Consider the following 13,543-nt stretch of genomic DNA (forward strand, 5'->3'; position numbering starts at 1 on the left):
CTATATATATATATATATATATATATATATATATATATATATATATATATATATATATATATATATATACAGTATATGTATGTATGTAATACACTAATAATAAAAATAGAAGATAATTCAAAATATTAAGAAATACATTAATAGTGTATAAATAATACTACTGTAAAACATCACGTTCATGCATATGCATGTTGTGATATGAAGTAAAAAAACATATGAAACTATTAGAAATTGGAACAATTTCATATAAACACACACACATATATATATATATATATATATATATATATATATATAGCCTATACAAATATGCATGTTTATGTGTAGGCTATGTGTAATACATTTGTGGACATATATAACATACATATATACATGTACATGTACATATATATACATCTTTATATTATATAAGTAAATATAAAAGATAGACATGCATTTAAATAATATTACAAACATACCAATTTTTTTTGTATATGTTGTTTTAATAAAGTTCAAACGTATTTTATTGTTGTTACATATAATACCACATACAAAATCATCATATAGATATTATGAACAAATGTACATATGCATTTCCATAGGGGGCTAGATAGCTAATTTAGCCATTAGCCTACTAAATAAGCTACATTTTTCTCTTTCAAAAAGCATATTTGAATTAATTTTGTTAATGGTGGTTTCAATACCTCAGAAAGAGGCTTGAAGAGAAATATAATGTAGTGAAATATTTATTACCAAACGTACACAGAATGTTTTGATCAAAGCATCTGCAAAGCAGACATGAGAGTTTCTTAGAAAAGTACGACTTTAGCCATTAGCCTACAAAACAAGCAAAATCTTTTTCTTTCAACAAATATATTTCACTTCAGCTTCACTTTATTTTACTTAAAGCAGATTTAACACTTCAAAAAGAGCCTTGGAGTGAAATGTAGCATGAAATCATAACTGAAAGCAGACTGAATGTGAGCATTTGTAAGATGTTAGGTCTTCACCCATTAGCCTACTAAATCAGCAAAATCCTTCTTTTTCAACAGATATTTCACTTTATTTTGTTTACAGTGCTTTTAACGCCTCAAAAAGTGACCTGAAGTGAAATGTAGCATTCATTTTTACAAACGCAGACCTCTTGGGTCAAAGCATCTGCAAAGTGAACATCTTCATCTACTTCTTTGATGCCGTTATGTAATACTGTATGTCTATTGCCCACTGCAGTTGCCTCACAGCCAGTAAATATTAAGTTATACGTTTGCTAACTTTCAAACCCACACGCTAGCAAAAACCCAATCTAACTGCATACCTAATTGAATGCATTAGCTCCACAACAGAACTCTATAATTGGAAATCATTATAGTAGTTAACGTTGATGGTCAAGGATAAGCCCAGCCAGACCCAGTCCTTTTATGGTCGCTCGGTCCAGTGGAGACCGGCTTTGGCTTATGATTTAGAACAGCACGTTTGCTCAAAGTCAGCAAGAAACTGAAAACTATTAGACGGACACAGACAAAGTGAGAGCCAAACAGATAAATATCCGCTCGTACAACACCACACCTGAGCTGGTGATCAATCAATTGGGTTTCTGTTCAGCAAGAGTGTGTGTGAGTATGCACGAGAATGAGAGATTGTGGGTCAATGTGTGTGATAAAGAAAAGGAAACATTTTTAAAAATCTAGTTTAAAATATGTCAGTGTACTCTTCATATTCATGGTGGTTTCAAATGGTTTGGGAAAACTTTTTTTTTACCATTTTGAACAATGGAACGTTTTACATTTGTGGGGTTTTCAGAAGCGGAAGTCGTCACAGTTGGATCAACCTCTATAGATGTGAAAAATAACATCATTGCATTCTGTTTTTATTCACAATTTGTACAGTGTCCCAACTTTTTTGGAATCGGGTTTGTATATATTAGGGATGTAACGGTATGAAAATTTCTTATAACGATTATAGTGACCAAAATTATCATGCACTCTAAAAAATGCTATTGTGTTGTTTTGACCCAGCGGTTGGGTTCAAAACAACCCAATAGCTGGGTTTGCCCCTTTTTTAACCCAGCATTTTTTAGAGTGTGGTTATCAGTATTATCACGGTATTGTTAAAATGTGCTGGAGATGTTCAAAAAGTACCGACACATAAAGTTTTATATTTAAAAAATCAACAAAAAACAAATAAAATTACTTTTTGTTTGCATAATCACTAAAACAATAACATTACCAATGATGTTCGGATTTTAAATGACAACTTGACTGACAACAGTTTAATAGCATGTTGCAATATCTAATGTAAATGTTCAAATAAAGCTTTGAAAAAGTTTCATAAAAAGGTAAACCTCACATTTCAGCCTTTAAATAAAGAAAAGATATGTCAAAATGATAATATTTGTATTTTATCTGCTCCATAAATAATTCTAGATAACTTATCTGAATTGTTTAAATGTGTCGAATCCACATAAGTTTGTTTTTCATCAACCGATCAAAATTTACAGTAGGGCATGAAAATTCGGTCTGTTTTTGGCCAGACAGAAACTGCACACAGGCTAAATGTAAATATAAGTCTCTGTAAATCCACTCGCTGACAGCAGGTGGCGCTTATGGAAAAGCTGAATTAGAGCGTTTGGCCAGACAGAAACTGCACACAGGCTAAATGTAAATATAAGTCTCTGTAAATCCACTCGCTGACAGCAGGTGGCGCTTATGGACAAGCTGAATTAGAGCCGTTTCCCGTAACCTGTGTGGACAAAGCAGTATTGCGATTAAGAACACTTCCTTTAGGTATCACATGGAGCGAAGATGAAAACAAAATGCCATCGAATCGTTTCTGAAGACAGTCAGAACCATCAGAGGTACATTCATATAATTAATTCATTCATGTATTCAGTTGTATAATTCCCGTGGCACTCTATTAAAGCCTCCCAGCTTTTCCGCCCTGTTTTCCCTCAAAACGAAACTACTCCGCATGCTGTGCGCATGTGAGACTGTTACTGAAAACTGTGCTTTATGCTGGACAGTATTTATTTATCGCCAGTTGTTCAAATCGCGGTAATCTAATACGGTTTTAATGATAATTAAAAGATGAAACGGTAATACTAACCGTGGGGAATTTTATCATGATTTATCGTCAAACCGGTAATCGTTACTTTCCTAATATATATATATATATATATATATATATATACACACACACACTCTCTACATATTTATGGTAGTATCTCTATGACTTTCCAAAAGGGGAAAAACTAAATAAAATAAAGATTTGGAGAAATGTTGCATTACATCACTTGCTCACCCGTGGATCCTCTGCAGTGAATGGGTGCCGTCGGAATGAGAGTCCAAACAGCTGATAAAAACATCACAATAATCTACAAGTAATCGACACCACTCCAGTCCATCAGCTAATGTCTTATGAAACGAAAAACTGCATGTTTGTAACAAACAAATCCATCATTTGCTTCTGGCCAAAATATGAGTCCATAATCCATAAACAACAGTGAAAAAGTCCATCCCCTGTCGTTTTATCACATTAAAATACATATTTGTATAATCTGACATATTTGTTTAGAACTGTTTTGGACTGGTTTTGCTTGTAAACTGTGCTTGATCTGAGTCAAACTGCATGATATATACCAATTTATCTGATTTGAAATGATTTTTGGTCCAACACATGGCTTTGGGTCCTCCCAAAATATCAAAATGAATTCAGAAATTAAAAACATGCACATCATAGAAAAGGTGTAATCAAGTCATAGTGTGTGCATTTTTTATGTATTTTTAAATAAATGAATAGATTCCAGACAAAAAATTGAGCATCATGTTATTCACCCTTGTGTTTTTTTTCTCCCATAAGCCACTTAAAATTGAAAACTGTGCTGTCAAATTTAGATTTTTCATTTGTTTATTAGCACACACCATGAGCCACACACACACACACACACACATACTACAGGCAAACAAGACGACAAAATACACACACTAGTTACATTTGTATTCAAATGTCATGGAGCCGAGCTGGAGGCAGGATGTGTCCTACTTCCACAAAAAACGGCTACTCAAACAAACAAACTGCCCTGTTAGCCTCATTCTCCAACATTTCTAAAAGACATTGTTTAGCTAAAAGCTGTGTTTACTCTTTAACAGAAAACACACATTTTCGTAAAACATGACAATCCCCAGGCGCTTACGCACATCGTTTGCTCAGATTGTGGTTAACTTCGTTTACACAAATCTATTTGAATCTATTTGAGTAAAAAAAGCCAACTGAGAGACTCACTCACAGCATGGACGATATTGCAAAGATTATATAACTTTACCTTATAAATATGTATATATGTAAATATAAAATATCATAACGAATTAGATGTTCTTGCAGTCTGTACTTGCACTCCTCATACATATTCAATATTGTTCTTTTTATTTTCCTACACGTTTCAAATAAACCTTGACCTCTGCTTTGAACTTTTGAACCTGAAACACCTACATTGTCATAAATGGTGTACTTACATATAGTGTCCGTAACACTGTGCTCCCGTCATGGTGTCCATGATCATGCCTCTCTGCTGTGTGCTGTTACCGTGTCTGCGCTTTTCAAACTGTCCGGCTCCTTTGTGTGTCTGTCTGGAACTTGTGTGACCCAAAATGATTTTGTCATATTGCCACGTCAGTGACTGTGTGTTTGATGTGTGTTCCAGCTCTGGGTCAAACTAGTGGCGCTGTCGGCTCCATGATGACTTTGCTGTCAGTCAGACATAAAGGAGGCCTACTTTAGCGAACAATACGCCTGAGTGTGCCTTCACCTCACAGAGATTCGTCTTTGCGATGTCTGTCCTCCCCCACTGCAAGCCCACGTCCTCTATTTCAAGCCCAGATTGGATCTAGCCTGATTTTACAGGGCCATAACTATCTGTGTGCGCAAAACCAGGACTCCATATGCTACACTAAGGTTGGGCAAAATTTGGAATACAAGAATTAGGTCCCTTTCAATTCATTAGTTAAGTGGGAAGTTGAAATGAAAGGAAGTCAATTGAAATTCAAAGGAATTTCACAAATTGTGCATTTTGTTTGCACAAAAAAAAAAAAAAAATGCAAGCAATATTATGAAGTGTGTAATTATTATTATTATTTTTTTTACAATTATTTGAAAGTGAAAGTGACTTCACTTGTGGCCAAGTATGGTGACCCATACTCAGAATTAGTGCTCTGCATTTATCCCATCCAAAGTGCACACACACAGCAGTGAACACACACCCGGAGCAGTGGGCAGCCATTGTTTTGCTGCGGCGCCCGGGGAGCAGTTGGGGGTCCGGTGCCTTGCTCAAGGGCACCTCAGTTGTGGTATTGAAGTTGTGAGAGAGCGCTGTACATGCCCGTATGAGACTCGAGCCCACAACCTTTGGGTTACGAGTCCGACTCAAACCATTAGGCCACGACTTCCCCATTACTATTTTTATATATTACAGTCCAAAATTGATCTATAAATAAAATATAATTAGATGTAATTTAATATAATTTAATTCATTTTAAATATATTTACATTTATTTATATAAAATTTATATATTTATGCATTTATCTCATAAATATATTTATTAAATATATTTCATTTAATTATATATTAAATACAGTTATATACAGTTAATTTACATATGTTATTTATAATTTTGCATATTATAAAATGTTACAATTAAAAAAGAATCTACATCTATAATTAAAATATACTACTATATAAACAATAAAATATATACAGATTTTTAATTTGAAATATATTTACATTTTTCAACAAAATTAATATTTATCTCATAAATAAATGTCATTAAATATATTTAATTTTATTCAAATACAGCTCATTTTACATATAAATGACATATTTAATATTCATTTAATATTATATTTAATATTTTTTATAATATTTAATTAGAAAGATTCTACAATCACAGGTCAAAATTTATTTAAAATTAAAATAACATAATAATAAAATAAAATAGATTTGAATTGTATGTATATATACATATAATATATATATATATATATATATATATATATATATTCTAATTATATATTTTAATTATATTTGTTTTATAATACAAAATATAGAATTTAAATATATATTATAGAATATGGAATATAATGTATAATATCATACATATTATAAAAGAACATAATATGTAATAAAAAGACAGTCAAAAATAACCCATGCGTAAATCAAAACCATATATGTGTAATTCTAAAAACTTTAAAAATAATATATATTTATGAAATATTCCTAGTGGCATTTCAAACACTGATTATTAATATCATGTCATGTCATGTGACACATCATGTGTGTTTTTTTTCTCGTGGAATTTATACTGAAAAAATAAAATTTTATGAATTCCAATTTCATTCCATTTTAGTTCTCATTCCTTAAATTCAAATTACAACTCTGGGCACCAAATTTAAAATGGATTCTCTATTTAATTTAACACTTTCTAGGTGAACGCCCCCATTTCCTATTTTTACCTCGTCTTCCATCACAGCATGTACAGACAGCTCACATACACACATCTCTCTCTCTAGTGTCCCATGGCTTGCAGGCTCTGTTCATGTCCCGTCCCACTCACTTCTACACACACAATGACTGTCAGCTATAGACTCCTGATCTAACTGCACGCTGACACCACAAATGAAGTAGCTTCACACGGCACGACTGCCAGAGCCTCTGGACAGCTTTACTCTCTCTCTCTCTCTCATGCATACTACATCTAAAGTCTCAACACACTTTCCCTAGCCTTAAATGATGTATTGGTGCTTGTCAAAATTATTCATGCTTAAAAGAAGAGGTTGAAACGCGGCTTTGATGTGCTGTCCAATTATGGCCATGTACAAGTAACAAACAGATGCACTGTCTTCCTATTACACAGACAGGTGAAGCTGGTTTGCATAAGGGAGATGAGATAAGCAAACTTGTAACAGTGATGTCAGCAAGTATTCACATTCAAAGCAAAAATTCAGATGTACGTGGCAACAGGACACTCCACAGTGCAGGGTAAACAAAATACAGACCTCATTTAATCACATAACCAACAGTGTAGGAATAAAGGAATGCAACATAATTGTACATGTTAATTTCAACCAATCCCAAAGGATTCTAATGGAACCTTCAACACTATGGATTTAACTTTACTTGTATGGCGAACAGTGTTATTTTAGTATTATTTATATACTATTTACAGTTATTGAATTAGCTTTTACACTGTAAGAACGAAATCTGTTAAAACATATAATGTCCTGCCAGAAAATTACCAATGTCTTCTCCGTTTCATTTATGAACATTTCCGTGGACATTTCCATTTCCAACACAATACATAATTCAAAACACCTGTGAAAAAAATCTATATGGAAAATTACTTCATTTTCACATGGAGCTGCATTCTTATGGACTTTGCGTAGTGTAGTTCTATATTTTCAGTTTTCATTTTAATTTATTTTTAGTAATTTTGTTATGTGCTTTTATTATTTTTATTTTTTTATATTTGTTTTGTTTTTAAAAATGTTATTTATTTTTTGGTTGCGCTGTAGGCTATGTTCCTGATACACTAAAAGTCAGACAGCACTGCTCGTGTTGTGTTTTTCGTGCGGCTCAACAGAAGGATGTGTTTTAAAGACGTCTTTTAAATCGCATCAAATTCACTTCAGACTGCAAACTGACATTCACAACTTGTGTAAAATAAGATTTATTTTTCTGTGGCGCTTTCAGCAGCAGATACACATTGCATTACACTAATTACTGCATGCCTTTTATGTACAATATTTATGTACAATAATGCAGTTAAACAAATAAAGAAATGCCACTGAAAGGGCACAGAAATGTAGACATTCCTTCAGGCTTGATAAGCATCCTGAACAGAAAAGGTCAACATCTCCAGAGACTCTAGAAATACAGAAGACTGATGAGACGGGATTCACACATCAAAAGAGACAAACGGCAGCATCCTCAGCACCTCTGCCTATCTATCCAAATGTGTTGATGCCAAGAAAAAACTCCCACATTGCCTGTTCTCGTTGTTTCCAACACCCACTGTGACACCCACCATTGACGGACTGTGGCCAGTAAAAACACGGTGACATTAGTGAAATTTTCAGGCAGAAAGTCTACTGTCAATAGTGCAGCAATGTATTAAGCACAGCTCACAAAAGCTTTTTGCTAGTCAACATGGCAAACTCAAGCGACCAACTTGCGAAACCCCTCAACGCGAAATTGCAGATTGCATGGATTCCTACCCAGCTAACAAAATATGTTCTAAGAAGCCATTCACGCAAAACAGATGAGTTTTTCAAAAGCTTTTAACTTGAGCACACAGCAATTTTACAATGCTGTGCCATGCATGAGATGCTGCAAAAGACGTGAGATGTGAGTGCAACGGTCAAACACGCAAGTCTAGCTAGTGTTTAAATAGAAACAATGAAAAAGTAGCACAGTTGAATGGAAAAAACATGTTCTGTGTGAACAGCCAATAAGAATGTTTTGCTAGCATTCTCATTAAGTTACGTTATTTCAAACCAATTTTTAATGTTTTATAAACATTTTGTCATTTAACCTTATGCTAATGTTAAGAGAACATTCTATTTTGCAACCACTCTTATTTTAAATGTTCTCTGTACCAGATAACTTTGAATGATCATTCTGTTAATGTTACTGGAAGAATGTTCATAACTTTGAGTGAGAGAACCTTGTTAGAATGTTAGTGTGCCTGCGAAATGTAAATGTGACCGCAACTTAAAGCAAAATGCTAAAAAAGAGAAGCGACTTCTTAAACCAGCAGTTTAAAGCCTGACATCGTGCTCTATATAGAACTAGAGTACTAGGCCCTTTCAGGCTCTCATTAATTATGCAAAACGACACCGAGGGAGCTAGGGAGCTGGGGAGGGGGCTGGGGGGCCAGGAGAAATCTTACCTCGTGTCAAAAAGTGGGTCTGTGTACATAGGTAGAAAACAAACCGTGTCTCGTTCATTGGACAACGCGTTCTCTTGGCTGTGCGTTGGTTTAGTTTGTCCTTGCTTCTTGTTTCCTCCAGCTGAGCCATCTGTGAAGGAGAAACAGAGAAACGGCTACTTTTAGGAGACAAAAATCTTTCAGACACCTTTGAAAAGTTTACTTTGACTGTAGTATCTGAATAGTAATGTAATGATGATTCATTTGGCACTCTGAAATGAGTCATTTGGAGTGTTTTGGAATGATTCAGTCAGAAAGAAAGGACGCGTTTCAGATAAATGTCTTTTATTTGCAAATGGCTACTCCTATCAAACTAAATAGTTAAATCAAAAATATATTAAAAATACAGTTCAGTAATAAAACATCTGCCAAATCAAAGGATAATCCAATCTTTTGAAGAAGATTGTATTGCACACACAAACACGTACAAACCCAGATATCACACGTACGTCTGCAAGATGTCTGTTAAAGATCGCTTCATCTGGAAAGCATCTGCTGTGTACAAACATCTGACAGATGTCTCTAAGATGTCAGTTTTACATTATAAATCATAAACATCTTAAAGACATCTTCTAAATGTCTATTTGACATCTGATAGGAAACGTCCTATAGATGTCTTGCAGATGAGCAAACACTAAAAAATATGTCTTGCAGATGTAAATGCAGACGTCAAATAGATGAACGTGTGCTATCAGGGAAGTATGAAAATCTCACTAGTTCGTTGTTTACATTTAGCATAGGCAACAATCAAACTTTTTGAACATACATTTACTAAAGAACTAGTAATACATAATATAGTTTGCTAATGTTATTAATGAAAGTCATAATGAAATGTTAGCAAGTGTCTTTAGCTAATGTAAATGCTGTGTGTTGTGTTTAGGTGAATGAATGTCTGTTTCATTCAAGTAAAATGTTTACCAGTAATAAATGGTAAGTAAACAAAATAATTAATTTTGTGGACAAAATAAGTGACTTTTTTCGTCACTAATTGTTTCTTAAAGGGGTCATATGATGTTGCTAAAAATAACATTATTTTGTGTATTTGGTGTAATGAAATGTGTTTATGTGGTTTAAGCTTCAAAAAACACATTATTTTCCACAAACTGTACATTATTGTTTCTCCTCTATGCCCCGCCTTTCTGAAACGCATCGATTTTTACAAAGCTCATCGTTCTGAAAAAGCGAGGTGTGCTCTGATTGGCCAGCTATCCAGTGCGTTGTGATTGGCTGAATACCTCAAGCGTGTGACGGAAATGTTATGCCCCCTACCATACTGTGATGCCATGTCCCGGTGCAATGAGACAAAAACAATAAAACCCATTATAAACGAGGCATTTGTTGCATCCAGTGGGGACATAATTACGGATAATAATGACTTATACTGTCTTTTTACGGGTTGCGTTGAGTCCTCCATAAAATGCACTGCACACATCTGAATATTTGGTTTGAACTGTTCTGGAACAGTGTTGTAAATACAACTTAACCACTGATTTCTAGTCCTGTCCTCTTTTGGAAGACCAAACAAAGTAGTTCCGCTTTCGCAACGAAACACAGCATCTCCACGACATGGCGGCGGTGGCAGCAACAATAAAGTTATGCCTTCTTTCTTTGCGTGAACATTTGGGCGGTGTTATGCAAATCTTCCCACACAGTGATGTAGGTATGTGGGGGCGTGTTTAAATGAGGCGTTTTAGGAGGGCGTGGACTAGTCTTAACTTTTATAAAGAATATCTCTTTGGGTTTGAGACTTTAGTCTTTGCAACTTTAGGGATCTTATCTATTCACAAACAGCTTGTAACACTCCAAAGAGAAAAGAAAACTTGAAATTGCATCATATGACACCTTTAATTCTACTGGTCTTTATACCGAATATATCGAGCACCCTCTTCAGGTGCCAAATCAAACTGCTACTGTTGATCTAAAACAGGGCTGTCCAAACTCAGTCCTGGAGGGCCGGTGTCCTGCAGAGTTTAGCTCCAACTTGCCTCAACACACCTGACTGGAAGTTTCTAAGCCTAGTAAGAGCTTGATTAGCTGGTTCAGGTGTGTTTGATTAGGGTTGGAGCTAAACTCTGCAGGACACCGGCCCTCCAGGACCGAGTTTGGACAGCCCTGATCTAAAAATCTAGAAGGGTCCCCAACACAAGACTGAGAGTTAAATTGCTAGAAATGTTCAACCAAGGTCTTCTATAACGGTAAAGACGGTTGATTAATTGCATGAATAAATCATTAGACCCCTATAGCTTGAGTAATAGCTCAGCTATCCTGATAATTTGGCCTGTTTATCATCCTCACATTAATCTGTCTACATCAAACTGCAAGATTAAGATAAATTAGCCGACGAGCTTAACCTAGACAGTTTAGTTTGAGGCCATATGCTGGGTTTTGCCCGTAACTGCTTGTCGCCTGGGCTATCCGGTAATCTCCTCAGAGGGGCGGATTTAAGCGGGCTATTTTCTGACAGCTCTTAGTGGGACACGCTGGCTTAAACTGAGTTTGTGGGGCATACAGGCCTGGTTGGTGTCTATACTTCCATGCTATTCAGCTGGGGCTTTAACTACTCTTTAAAATTAGATTAAGATAACAAACCTCAGCGATTTGCAAAGGTGTTTGTGAAGGTACTGAGGCTTTGCATTTATGCAGGATCCTACGTCAACATAATTTATGTTCATATTTTTTATAAAAAAATATAATAATGATAATGATGTTTCAGTTATTCTCCTATGATTCACATTACCCCTTAATATGGAATAGCTTGCTTATCCTCACTCTCTTGCCTGGGAGAATGTCACAATTCATGTTTAGGTCACATTTCACCTCAAAATCAGAACAAATCAATAAGAAAAATGTATTAATTAAAATGAAATTGAAATCTATACTTAGGCATATTATTTATTGCTTTTTTTATTAATAATATTTTAAGATTTATTTTCATCTTTATTAAGCACATTTCTCTCAATATTGTCATTATCATAATGTAAAATATTGCCTGGTGCATGGAAGAATCTAACAGTTCATATTCAGGTCATATTTCACTCCAAAATCTGAAGAAAATAATAAGAAATATTAGTTTATTTATTTATTTAAATGAAAATAAAACCTATATTTGGGAGTATTATTTATTGATTTATTGATCTCACAGTTCATGTTCAATATATATATATATATATATATATATATATGATAATGAAACCTACACTATATTTAGGAGCAATATTTATTGCTTTTTTGCATTAACAATCACTTTTTTGACATTGTTTTGATCTCTGTTAAGCACATTTCTCTCAATATTCTCATTATTGTAATGTGAAAAAAAACCATGAAAGGAAATTAATCAAATAAAAAAATAAGAAAATATATGGATTAAGATTTTTTGCAAAATAACATGATTATTTTGTTTACTGTCTTCTCACATTTGCTATTACTGTAATGCAAAAAAATGTCATTACTGTAATGCAAAACAACAACAAAGAATGTTTTTCATTACATAAGAATCAAATGAGAATAATGGAAAATACTAAAATATACAAAACAAATTAAATGCAAGAAATGTTTAAAAATATTAAATTTTCCTTATGCAGCATTTTTATTTATTTATTTAGTCAGTTAGTTTTGTTTGGAGTGAAATGGGACCTGTTCCCATGAGGTTTGCCCACCTTTGTTCTAAATAGACAGCCGATGAAGTCTGATTTACCTTCACTATCCAACAGGAAGCAGGTAAGCAGATGAGGACACACTTCCTCCAGTACGGAACAGAAGGCGTTGAACGCACCTGGGCCCTTCTGGGACAGCTGATCCAAGAAGAGCTCAGCTCGTTGCTTGCTGGAGTCTTGACCCAGTATCTCTTTGTATTCCCCGAGAGAAAATACTTTGTCATACACCAGGTACGGCAGCACCTTGTTGACATCCAGTTCCTTCAGGATCATCTCCCTATGCTGTTTCAGGACCTTAGCGACCCATTTCTTTCTCTTCCTGTTGACAGGCTTTCTTCCTTTAGTCCTCTGTCTTTTATTCTTCTTTATAAACCACTTTTTAGTGCCACTTCCAAACATCTTCACGTTGAGGATTCCCACTGAGACATCTTGAACAGTTCCATCAAAGAAAGGAAAGTGCATATTTTTTACAACCAATACATGATCATGCTTGTATGTTCTGCTCGTATTTGTTGTGCCACCCAAAGTGTCTGGGGCAGCAGGATAATGTGGACAGAGACAAAATACAGCTTACAGATGGTAATAGGATTAGCTTTGTGTTAAGCAGACTACGGTTAGGTTGATCTGTCTATTGCTAGTTTGGAATACATCAGTGTATATGAAATCTGAGGTTGTAGTTGTTTTAAACAACAACGACAACAACAACAAAAACAGCACATCAAATCTGTAAAAAATAAAATAATTTATTTGATAGACATTTGATTTTTTTCATAATCCTAAACATATGCATTGACAACAAAAGAGTAATTCGAAAGCTTAATTAATACGCTTTATTTTATATTTACTGAATAAAAGGCTATATGTACTATTTTCAGTAGCCTAAATATCCTGATTGCAGTAGCAGACTATACCAGTAGAGAGAAGCACAGTCTTGAC

The 13,543-nt window shown here is 34.4% G+C and overlaps 1 protein-coding gene across 1 annotated transcript in view; it reads right to left on the reverse strand.

Annotated features, from left to right (window-relative positions):
- The window catches only part of LOC107557981 (tight junction protein ZO-1-like), a 144,069-nt gene extending 130,935 nt beyond the window's left edge, over positions 1–13,134 (reverse strand). The window contains exons 1-2 of the mRNA XM_016241579.1: positions 12,649–13,134; positions 8,916–9,045 (exon numbers count right to left, since the gene is read on the reverse strand). Of these exons, the coding sequence (XP_016097065.1) occupies positions 8,916–9,045; positions 12,649–13,069 (551 nt within the window). The 5' untranslated portion in view covers positions 13,070–13,134. The remainder of the gene's footprint in view (positions 1–8,915; positions 9,046–12,648) is intronic.
- Positions 13,135–13,543: the final 409 nt, after the last annotated feature.

This window comes from Sinocyclocheilus grahami, unplaced genomic scaffold, assembly GCF_001515645.1.
Source record: "Sinocyclocheilus grahami isolate Dianchi unplaced genomic scaffold, SAMN03320097.WGS_v1.1 scaffold627.1, whole genome shotgun sequence".
Classification (NCBI taxonomy): Eukaryota; Metazoa; Chordata; class Actinopteri; order Cypriniformes; family Cyprinidae; genus Sinocyclocheilus; species Sinocyclocheilus grahami.